This window comes from Drosophila mojavensis, unplaced genomic scaffold (genome assembly GCF_018153725.1).
Source record: "Drosophila mojavensis isolate 15081-1352.22 unplaced genomic scaffold, ASM1815372v1 contig_74, whole genome shotgun sequence".
NCBI lineage: Eukaryota > Metazoa > Arthropoda > Insecta > Diptera > Drosophilidae > Drosophila > Drosophila mojavensis.
Genome location: NW_025318899.1, coordinates 12900948 through 12913299, shown reverse-complemented (window position 1 = coordinate 12913299; position 12352 = coordinate 12900948). Strand labels below are relative to the sequence as shown.

The following is a 12352-nucleotide window of genomic DNA, read 5'->3' as shown; positions in this document are numbered from 1 at the left end:
CAAGCCTGTCAGCTTGTTTGCCCTACGCCGTTCTACGCCCTGGTAATTAAGCTGTTGACTTTATATACCCTATTTTCCTAAAGTGGCTGACAAAGGGTATCATAAAGTGTGACTAGCATCAATTGCTTTAGCTGGGAACTTTTATAAGGGCTGTTAGCAAGGTCAAGCCTCAATAGTTTTAGCCAAGTTAACCGACTTTTTGTGACTTTTTTGTTAAGCGTATATAAATATCTCCGCTTGACCCATTGTTGTTGCTGTTGGCAGCTCTTGTGTGGTTTGTGGGGCTGCACGTGCTCTGGCCAAATCGTAAGCACTCCCTGGTGTACAGTAAATCATGTTCACTTACCTCACTGTTGGCGCTCGTAACATTGGCGCTGCTGCCCCCACCCCCACCGCCACTAGCGCCACCACCAGCACCACTCACGCAACGAAAGTCCACAGAACCACCTGATGAACGCCGTGGTTTGCTGATGTCCAAACGGAGTATGCCAGGCTTGGGACGACGTGGCTGAGCGGCTGGTGTGCTGCGCATGGATTCGGCCGAATCCAGCGCTGCGTTGGCCATCGATGGCTCCGCGTTGTCCGTCGACTGGTTTTGCATGGTCGGCTTGGTTGCTCTGCTCGAATTCACTGAGTGCCGCGCACACGTCCGCTGTGCAGCGCCAACGCGAACGTACTATATCCCAGTCCTGGTCGAGGGAAGCAACAATTACGCGCCCAGTCGACGGCCACAGCAGCAGCGAAAATAAAATGTGAATTAAACGCGTCGACGTTGGCGTTGAAGCCACGCAATAAATGTGAATGTTGGCGAGTGAGTGTGCGAATGTGAATGTGAATGTGAATGACGTTGGCAGAAGCACAGGACACAACAGGACACGCGGCACTTTCAACTGTTTCTTGTTGCTGTCACATAGCTCACATGTTCTTCATGTTGTGCGCTCACTATATGCGTGTCTATAAATTTGTGTATGTGTGTGTGTGTGTATACTTCCTGTTTTCAGGGTCGTCGCGCTGCCTACACATTTACATGGCTTTTAGCTCTGTATAATTATGTCCGCTGCCTGTGCCCCAAAAAGTGTCAAAAACCAACAAACAAAAAAAAAAAAAAAAAAAAATATTACAAAAGTAAAAAGTGAAAATATCGCATGTCGCGCTTTTCATTTTTCATTTTCATGCGCTCCATTAGTGCGCTTCTTTTGCTTTTAGTCAGAGCGCTGCCCCGCACCGCCCCCGAACGCCCACAAATGTCGTCGTTCGTAATTATGACCGCACACATAAGTCGCCTTGGGTGGGTTTTCTAATTTTCAATATACGATATAAACGCTCACACGCCCACGCGCCCACACGCCCACACGCCCACACGCCCACTGGCCGCCCAATGACCAAGCGCATGAGTGCGCTTGTTAGCTGCCAGCTGCCAGCCAAGCCCACTTGCTGTGCCATGTCCCATGTCCTGTTGCCCGCCCCTCAGCGTCCAGCTGATATGCAGCGCTTGGCTCCATTACATGCCCAGCACGTTAAATTAATTGAACAGCAAAGTGTGCAACAGCAACAGTAACAACAAATTAAAAACCGCATGTACGTTTAATTTTTATTACTCACTTTATTCTGTGGCAGAACTTAAAAACATAAAATGGAATTAATCTATTATTAGATAGTTTTGCAAAATGCGCTTGGAATGATTCACTTGTACATAAAAACAAATGCGAATGTATGTGTGTGTGCTTGTGTGCGTTTTCTATTTATGCTTAGTACAAATTTAAGTTTCAGTCTCAAAAATTGTTGCATAAATTAACTAAAACATTTAAAATCTCGTTAAAAAATTTCCAAATTTGTATAATAATAGATAGCTTAAAATCGTTAGGGAAATCGTCTCTTACTGTAGCCTTAAGGCGCATTTAGCAGGGAATTCTTGAAAATGTTAACACGAATTCTCTGCTGAATGCGCCTTATTAAAATTGTATATGTTAAATGCTAACTTATTTCATTAAACTTTCAATGATGTCAAAGTGTTGAATGCAATTCAGAGCGTATTACTTTGCACTCAATCTTTAAGCTGTTCTGATCCATGTAACTACGCCGGCTTGCTCTGGCTGTCCGTTTAAATCCACTCCAGCTGCGGTAATCACGTATACGCCGCATAGCCCGACGGCGTAAATTTATAGAGTGCCGCCCAAAAATCGCTCGCACACAAAACGAGGGCCGCATAAAAGTAAAATCGATTTATGCATAAAAATGCTTCAAGCTGAAAAATGTATGAATAGCAAACATTGGAGCTGCTGTGGCTGCTGCGGCTCCTGGTGCTACTCCTGTGAGCCAAAGTGTGTGTGCGTATGTGTGTGTGGGTGTTCATGTATGTTGTGTTTTGCTGTGCTGTCCTTGTTGTTAACTTGGCTTATTTACTTAACCATTCAGTTTCCAACAGGCAAATCCGGCAGGCAGCTGCTGCAGCTCTCTCCATTTTCCGCTTGCTCTTTTTGCACGTTGTGTTTGCTTAGCTTAATAACCAGTTTTTCTCAAACATGAAAAGTTGGCCAAGTTAAGCAGCAATTGCGGTGCTTTTATGATGTTTCGTTTCGTTTCATTTTTGTTTCGTTGGAGCCAAGCAGGCGTTTGATAAATGCGTTCGCTTTGTCCGCAAAATGAATAGCTTGTCTTCCTGAATTGAACGTCTGCCAGTTTACCTGCCTTCTATTTGTGTGTGGGTGTGTGTGTTTGTGTGTCTTACATGCCAAATACTTTTACTTAGTTTATTAATACTTAAATACACATTGAGCTTAAGCCTTATGCTCGCTAATTGACTTACGTCTACGGCTATTCACTACTTGTATCTTGCTTTGATCTTATCATTTCGAGCGTGTGTGTGCACGTTTGTGTTTGTGTATGTTCATGGCATTTCAATGAGCATGTCGTTCGTTTTGGGTTAATTTGGTCATTTAGTCTATTGATTTTTATACTCGCTAGCCTAAGTTAATATATCAATGTATTTATGTATATATGTATGTATAAGTAACTAGCTACTTGGCTTGATAAAAGCTCCGTTGCCTAGGGCTATGCTTAAGAAAAACGCACTTAACAGCTAATAAACGCACACATTACGGCTGGCCGGGAGCTGGAGCTAAAATGTTGTCACTTTGCCCAAACGCATGCCAAGCAATTTACGACGTTTTTTGGCGCTCAACTTAGTCCAAATGGTGCTGCTGCCCTCGACGAGCAGAAATTCATCGCATAAATCATCCGTTTCCTTCACCATGCCGCCATAGAAATGATCCTCCTGATACTTCTCAGAGCGCGAATCGCCCGAGACGAAGCCGCTCTCGGGGCGGGACAGCGAGGCGGTGTGCCAGGGCAGCTGTTGAAACCAGCGGGCCACTTTGGCCGTCGACGAGAGCTGTGGAAATGAGTCGGGCATAAACAAAAAGTCAGTGTGAAAATTTATGCAAATGAGTTATGTGCGCAAATTGCTGTCCACCAACACCAAAGACGGAAGGAAAGGGAAGCGGGAGTTGGGGAGGGTTAGCCTAAGAAAGAAAAGTGAAAAACGGCGACACTTGTTTTTTTTTTTTCTGTGCCTTTTCTCATTGCTGCACTCTCTGCTTGCCTTCGTTTTTCATTTATCACACCAAATTTATGCACTGCCTGCTCGGCCGTTCATTATCCAACGTGGTGTATGCGTAATACAAATGCGCTAAAAAGTATGCAGCACGTTTTTTATTCACGGCACTCGAAAGTATGCAATGTTTTTTTCGCTCGCTGCCGATGTAAAACTCATTAGTGAAATTGTCCAACGCTGCGAAAAGTGACAATTATTAATGAACATAATGATAATTAATATATTGAAAATACATTGAATTTTTTACCATAGAGAAATTAATTGTTTTATATGCTTTTTATATTTTATTGTTGTTGCTTGTTGTTTGCCTGTATTGATTTGTTTGTAGCTTAAAGTTTAGTTGATAAATTAAATTTTATATTATACATTGAACATTTGCTGCAATCAAATTAACTTTGTGTTTGTTTACGAAATTTGTTCACATAATGTTTATAATTATTGAGCTTTTTCAGATTTGTTGAGCAAACATTTGTGGAAGAGTTTTGCATAAACATAACATTGACATAACAACAGTTCTCTAAATAGATTTCAGCTAAAATAATTTTCAGAGCTTAGCAACTATTTACTTTGACACTTTAAAGGGGAGAGCAAATACTTTCATAGTTAATTTATATATTTGTGTGTATATTTATATATATTTTATATATTCATTTATTTATTTTATGATATGCTGCAGTTGTAGTATCTTCTTCTGTTCAGAATATGCTTTGAAAAAGATCTTGCAGGACTAGAATTTCGAACAACTTAAAATGCGAACTAATAAGTTGAGCTCTATTATTTAATACTGTTACTCAAACGCTCACATACTCATACCCAAACTCATGTTCATACTCATACTCATACTCATACTCATACTCATACTCATTCACATACTCTCATGCAACCTTAACTTAATTTGACTATCTGTAGTTAAGAGCTGGTCCACTCTCAGTGTTTGCTGGCGTCTCGCTCACTTGGTGGTGTGCCTGGCCCAGGCGGTGCGCTGCACTTGGCTCATCATTTGGCTGCGATTGGGCACCTTTTCGCTGGTGCTGCGCGTTATAAAGCTGGGCGTGGCCGATAGCTTACGCTGATGACCCGCCTCATCCGTTACACGCAGCAGCACCGTATTGAAGCGGGTTTCTCTTGAATTGTTATTATTGCCTCCATTGCCATTGCCATTCCCATTGTTGTTGTTGTTGTTGTTATTGCCGTTGCTACTGCTCGGGCTGATATTATTATTACAGCTGCGTTGACGCGGCGACGACGGCGAATCCAATGTGGAGGAGCTGCGACTCGTATCTCTGGTGCTTGAGGAGCCGCCGCAGGCCAAGCCAGCCAAGTTGCCATTCGACACCGCCACCTTCAGCTGCTCCTCCAAGTTGTTCAGATTCTGCTCTATGCTCAGCCGCAGGTCGTCGTTCAGCATGGAGCTGCCCGCAAATGAGTTGCGTGTCAGCGTGCCTAACGGGGACGGTGTCAACGTGCCGGCGCTCATTCCGCTCGCCGAGGCCAGAAAATTGAATCCGCCCGCTGCATTGTTGTTGGGCGTGGCTGGCGTGCAGGACAGCGGATTCACGAAGAAGTAGGAATTGTGCGGCGAGGCCGATGGCGTCTGTGTCTGCGTCTGCTGCGCGGCATTCGCATTAAGATTCATTGTCTGCAGGCGATTCAGCAGCTCCTGGTTGACCTGAAACAGATCCTTGGACAGTGCATCCTGCTGCTGCTGCTGTTGCTGCTGCTGCAGCTGATTGCTGATGGTCTGCAGCTGGCTCATCGAAGGATATGAACTGCTACCACTGGCGCCGCCAGACGTCAGCGGCGGCGTCGGAGGCGTCAGTTGTGACTGCTGCGCCTGCTGCTGCGCCGTGGTCGTGGACGATGTCTGCTGCAGACTCTGCAGATTCTGTAGATTTTGGCTCTGCTGATTGAGGCCGCTGAGCTGGTGACTGAGCGAGGTCAACTGCTGATTGATGTTGCCCAGATTGTTGATCTGCTGATTGATGGTGGCCAAGTTGTTGTTGTTGCTGGTCGCCTGGAGCAGCAGCTGCAGCTGTGACTGCTGCTGTTGGAAAGGGTATCTCAAGTCATTAACTCTGCAGCTTAACTTAATCAATGAACAACAAGAACAACAAATGAACAGCAAACGAACAACAAACAATCAATAAACGTGCAAAAGAAAACGCAAATTGGGAGAACGAGCGGATCGGGCAGCAAAGTAAAATAAACATGCATAGGGCTCGCCGAGCACCTAGAATTCTTATTTATTTATCTTTCATAAATGTTGTTAATTTTCGAATAATGAAGGCAACCAAATTATGAAGGCATAAATTAAGGCGCAGTTTGTTTACGGCAACTGGGGCAAATGAACATAAACTCTCAAGTTAACTCGGCACGTTCAGGGATCACAATACTTATGCATATAAATATGGATACAGCTATGGGGTACACTCAAATATGGACTCACCTGTGGGGCCATGCCAATGTTCGCAGAGGTCAGACCCGCCGTCTGCTGCTCGTTGTAGGCGCCCAGCGATGCCAAATGCTCGAGCAGCTCCCGATTCTGTTGCAGCAGCTGCTGCGTGCGCGCCTGAAAGAGAGCGAGATAGAGAGAGAGAGAGAGGGAGAGGTAGATAGAGAGAGAGAAATAAGATAGAGAGAGTGTTAGTAAATTTTTTATATTGCGATATTTTGGTTATTCTGTTACTCACCTGCGCCTCGATGCGCGCATTAGTCTCCGAGATGAGCTGTTCGCGCACCAGCATCAATTGTCCAAGTGCCTGACGGGTCTGCTGCGCCTGCGCCTCCAGTTGATCCTTCAGCTGGGATATCTCAGTGCGCGGCGATGAGGGAGAAACAGCTGATTTATCGTCCACATCGCACTGCTTGTCGAACAAAATATAAATATTAATTCGAAATTAGATATTTCATATCTCAATCGAAATAAATTGGAATTTCGAAAATATTTTGTTTTTGCAACATTTTTTGTTGTGTGCCTACATCAAAATATTTTTGTATATCTTTTAAAGCTAATAATCATAAAAAATCCAATTTTTACAGCTTCTTCAAATATTTGCTCGAATCTTGTTCGACTTTGGGATTTTATTTATTTATATAAAATATTTTTACATAGTCACGGGGCTTTCATAAGCGTGAAATAAGCGATTTTAATGTTACTTTCTTGTTTACACTTTTGTCTCGGCTAAGTAAACAACGGGATTCCTGGCCGAATGCGAATGCGATTACCAATTTATAGGAATGACCTAAACGAAATATTCTAATGGATTCTATTTTTTGCGCATTTATGGCATTTAAATTGGCAACGGGGCCATTCTTTCATTTAATTTGCTGATAAGTATTTAATAAGTATGCTGGATTTGGGATTTCGATATGGATATGGCCATAGCTATGGCTACGGCTATGGTATAGGGCATAAGGCATTTCATTTCACTTACCAGCAGGCTGGTCGATTTGCGTAGACTCGACTGCGTTGGCAGCAGCTCCAAGTGGCTCGGTCGCTGTGGCTGCTGTGACTGCGTGTGGTTCAAATCGGGCGTTATGCCCAAGTGCTCTATAAATAATCGGAAATGGGTACAGAATTAGTGGGCAGCTGACAGAAGGCACTGCATGTTCGGCCAAATGGAGCGTGTAAATTGACCGAGCAAGCCCAACCATTTGTCAAGGTCACTGCACACACTCGCACACACACACACACACATAATTACACATTCAGACATTCATTCATTGGCTGGCACAGCACACCTGCTGCTCCTTGGCCTGGCTAACGCTTAATTTCCACTTAATTACAACAGCTTGATTTCAATATTTGTTTTGATTATGATACGTATACAATAAATAATGATATAATTATCCCAGCATAGCCCACAAGCAGCTACCGCTCTCTCCTCTACTCTCTCCGAGGATCCTGCTCTATTCATTGTTTTGTTTATTTTGCATTTTGATTTCGCTGCGATATTTGATTTGTGTGCAAAATATTTCAAGCATTTTCGTTAGGCAGAAAATTTTGCAAATCATTTGCTCTGCTCAGGCTTTCGTTGTAGAAACTGCGCATGTTTCACGAAACAGCGATTGGCGCTGGCAAGTCGTGGGCAATCGTTAATCCCAATTTGGGGATCGTATAAACTATATTTGCGATTTCGACTGTTGGCTGCTTCGCACCTGAGCACATGTTAATAACTGCGAACTGTTTCACTTGAGCTGGCCTTACACATTTCCCATTCCCCACAGCATGTAAATTAATTTGGCGTGTTTAATTGTTCATATAAAACTAAATTATGCCCCTCACACAAATTGCCTCGCTGAACTTTCGCGATTTCCGGCAAGGACGCGAACTAGAAATAAATCTCATGTGCAATATGGAATTATATAAGTATTGAGAACAAGGCACATATGCTTGACAGATCTTTTCATCTAGTGATTCATTAATTTTACAATCTATATGACCTAATTAGCCAAGAAAAAATAAGTATACAAAAAGCTGCACATCTCATTCAATTATACAGATTTTTGCTATAAAATATGAATATTTCTGGATGATGCTTTGCAAATGCTGGAATGAATATATATATCTATAGCTATACAGCTGAATAGCTTCCTTAACTTTATTGATGCTTAAGCTCCATTGATGTAATCAAAATTAGATAAAGACTAAAGCAAAAGCGTTGGCTGCTAAGCCCCGTTAAGCATAGCATGCTTTAAAGCCAGCGCTTCAACAATGCCCTGCTTAGTTTTACTATGCCCTGTAAGACATTCAACTTGCTTAACTGCCCCGACAACTGTCTCTCTATTATCATTGTTCAATCTCTCAACAAAGACACACAAAGGCAGCATCTGTTGTGCACAAGACAGCAGCTAAGATAATATACACACACACACACACACATATGCGCATAAATATATATATATAAATGTATTAGTAAAAGCCAAACAGACGCGACCAAATATATGAATATTAACAAAATTACAAGACTGAGAGTGAGAGAGAGAAAGAGAGTGGGAGAGAGAGAGAGACATAACGTATATATGTATATATAAAATAGAAAAGTAAATAAATTATTTTTGGCACACGACTCTCGAGCAAAAGACATGCCAAGATGCTAAATGGACGCCTCCACACACACACACACCTATGTATATGTATGTGGCAGCCACGTGATTTGTTGCAAGTAACCTGGCGACAATGTTTCGGTTTTGTCTTACCTATTACTTGCTAGCTGCTACCTGTTACCTGTTATCTGTTGACGCCAGCATCAGCCAGCCAGCGCTCCCCGAGCTACTTTAAGCTACTTGACTACATTCTATATCTATTTCTGGGAATATGCTTCCTTTTTTTTTTTAGCTTGTGTCGTCTTACGGCGAAATATCGCGAAATAAAACGAAAATATTTCTTTGCCCCTTTCTTATATTCAGCTTGATGACGTCAAGTGGCAGAGAAAAATGTGAAAAGCCGCTCCGAGTTGATTGAAAATGTAAGAAATACGTGGAAATTACCTAACGCTCAGCAGAGTGTCAGCCAGCCGTTGGCTCAATTTATCAATAAATATTCATTATGTACATATATATTTGTGTATATATGTATTTACATATATTACTGCTGGGTCTTCTGCTTCGCTAATGAAAAATATTAAATTGTTTTATGGGCCCATTAACGTTTGCTTTTAATTGCTCAATAATTTCTGTTCAATTCGGAAATATGCCATATTTGTATGTCAACAAACAAATTTTGGTGCCGGAAAATCGTTTGTCCCTCTACTTTTAGCCAGTCGCTGGCGGAATGCAATTTAAATGCAAATTTGCGATTCGCATTGAACGGAATTCAAAATTAAAGAGCACCAGAAATTTGCATTGAAATGCCAAACTGAATTGCAAAACTAATGCAATCAGCTGCTGTCCAGGGTGTTCTCGGTCTGTGGCCCAGGGCCGCCCACAAGTGGCCGGCATCGTGTCGAGAGCATCGCATTGCAGTCGACGACGATGCGCCCCAGGAAGCAGCCGATGGCGTCGACAGCGCCAGCTTTTCATTTATTTATTGGCCCACAGTCTGTACAGCGTACAACGACCCAGTGTGAAGGGAAGGGGTTCATCAGACGGTTTATCTGTTGAGAAAATTGCATGTGCCATGCACTCACACACACACACACACACAATAAGAGAGAGAGAGAGAGAGGGGCATTCATATACGATTAACATTTACCTTTCTTTGGCGTCTCGCTGGTTAGAACGCCTCCATCTTCGCTGAGCTGCTGCTCGCTGATTTGCTCCACATCCAGCAGCTCCGACGATGAGACATCGGAGCGTTCGTCATTGGGCTCCAGGGAATTCTTATGAAGATTAAATTTGTGGCACACTTCAAAGGCTTGTCCGACGGTGCGCACAATGCGCATGGCCTGAGACTGCAAAAGACAAAGGGAGATACGGAGACAGCAATCAGTGAGCGTAACTGGACTACAATATATGCATATGTATTTGTGCACATGTGCTGGCTAAGAGGGTTAGCGGCAGCAATTAATATTAAGCTGCACAGCTGGCAGTTAAGGCACTGGTCAGGCTGACAGCGACAGCTGCGGCAAGACAAAGCAAATTACGCATACGCCCCGTGACGCGGCGTACCCACCTCCGGATCACTGGCAGCACAGCCGCTGTGAATAGCATCCTTTATTCGATTATTGCACACACTATCACAGTCCAGGCCGTGACCCATTTGCGGCGCGTTGGTGCGCTCGAGCGGCGAGCTGCGACGCCGCTGTCGCTCCAGCCGCTGCTCACTCACCATGGCCGCTGACATGGCCATGACCACGGGCGAGAGGCCCGCCTCGATGGGCTCGCGAAACGAGAGCTTCTTGCGCGGCTTATCCGTCTTGGGTCGCTCCAGCATAATGCTGCTCGCAGTGGCCGCGGCCGCAGCTTGAACGCCACTGCCGCCGCTGCTCAGGCTGGAGCTGCTCTGCTCGTAATGCGAGTCGCTGAGACTTTTGCGACGCTGCAGCTGGTGACGCTGCTCGGAGCGCTGGTAGAGCTGCTGGGCGCGACGCAGCGCCTCCGGAGAGGCCGCATAATGGTCGCTGGGCAACCGCTTGAACTTCAGCCGCGCCTTCAGCACATCGCCGCCATTGCAGTCCCGGGCAGCGTGCGCGGGCGTCGGCTTGTGCGCCTTGGCCACCGGCTGCTCCTTCTTGATGAGATACACAGTGTTTTCGTCGTCGTTGAAGAGTATGTGCCGTGGCTTGCTGTCTATGTAGGTGTCGTCAAGGAAACGCTGTGGCTGGGGCGAGCTCAGCGCATTTGTGCGCGGCACCAGCTCGCTGTCCACGCAGCCAATTAGCTCTCGGATGTCCAGGCTCTTGTTGCGGGACAGCTGCTTCTGTTTGCGCTGCGTCCGCTTGGCCTCCGAGAGGGGGGATTGCGGCGGCTTATCCTTCTGCAGCTTGTCCTTGTCGCCCACGAGCATGTCGCGTATAAGGCCGCCGCCGCTGCGAAAGATGTTGTGATGGTAGTGCACCTCGGCGGGCTTCTCGCCAGCTGCTGTGCTCGGCTCCGGTTCCGGCTTGCGGCTACGGCTGCGTGACCAGGGCAGGAAGTCAAAGGCCTTGGTGATGGGACTGCGCGGATTGGCCGACTCCACCAGCTGCTGCTGTCGCTGCTTGTCGCGCTTCAGCGGGGGCGTACCATTGGCGGCCATGGCAGAGCTCTTCTCGTGCTTCATGGCCAGCCGTGCATGCGTTCACTGATCCGCCAAAGTTTACCGAAGAGCAGCAAGGTCTTTTAGTTGGCCCACAATAAAGGAAAACTACAACTTGGCCAACTTGGCTTGTCGACACTTTCGCTGGACTTTTCACACGACTTTTCGTCGGACTTTTCTCGCACTCGCGCACTTTTCGCACTGCTAAGTTCAATGCTGTTCAATATTTGTTTTCAATAATACTTATTATCGGCGCCAATTAAGAGGCTATTAATTTCATAATTGTTTGGCTGTCTGCAGACTGGGTTGGCTCCTTGGTTCAGGTTATTCACACACATTGCCATTTTTCGCACCTTTAGTGCGAATGTTTTGTTTTTGTTTGTTATTTTTGTTTTGTTCGCCCTTCGATTTTGAGGTGCTTTGCACAAGATATATCATATAGTATTTGGCATACGGCGCGTATGCGTTATATAGTATTTATATTGAATTATTTTCGACGATTGTTGCCTATATTTGTAGTTGAATAAATTGTAGTTATTTATTTTCTATGCATATTTCAGTGGTTGCTCGTTTCGCACAGTGTATATAAGTATATGTATTTATTTGCATTCATGTATACACATATGCAATTGCAATTGCAATTGCATTTACATTTGCATTTGTATTTGTTTTTCTGCCAGCATGAGGCTCGATTCCTGACTGTCAATCTGTTTGGATTTTGTTTGGGTTAATCATTGTCAGCGCGCTGAGACCCAAAGTGAATTCCCATTTCGACGAATCGCCTATCGCCGCCAGCTAATGTGTTTGGCTGCATTTTGACTGGCACGGAGACAACAGCTCGAAGGTCTCTGAAGCTAAAAATACGCTCGATTACGCATCGAAAGAGTTGTTCTTCTGGCTAAATTCCGCCTTAACTTTCTTCAGAGTCGGTTTAATTGAACTGTGTGTATTTCGCAGCTAACCACTTTGATTTTGCCATCAATCATTTAATGGGAATTTTCGCTTGAATATGTGGCGAACTATGCCTGCTGTTGCCAAGAGGCGACTCATTTGGCATGTCC

General features: G+C 44.7%; 1 protein-coding gene across 10 annotated transcripts in view; it reads right to left on the bottom strand.

The window, feature by feature from the left end:
- Positions 1-1583: 1583 nt before the first annotated feature.
- Positions 1584-12352, bottom strand: part of LOC6582276 (capon-like protein) — a 46436-nt gene continuing 35667 nt past the window's right edge. For 3 of the 10 annotated variants that reach the window (XM_032731065.2, XM_015162362.3, XM_015162361.3), the window contains 5 exons: positions 9807-10005; positions 7048-7163; positions 6304-6477; positions 6060-6182; positions 3898-5657 (listed from right to left, as the gene is read on the bottom strand). In XM_032731065.2, coding sequence (XP_032586956.1) covers positions 4563-5657; positions 6060-6182; positions 6304-6477; positions 7048-7163; positions 9807-10005 — 1707 coding nt within the window. In that variant the 3' untranslated portion in view covers positions 3898-4562. Of the gene's footprint in view, positions 3392-3888; positions 5658-6059; positions 6183-6303; positions 6478-7047; positions 7164-9806; positions 10006-10226; positions 11799-12352 lie in introns of those variants that run through there. The other 7 variants (XM_032731066.2, XM_032731061.2, XM_032731063.2 and 4 more) reach the window with 7 other exon arrangements.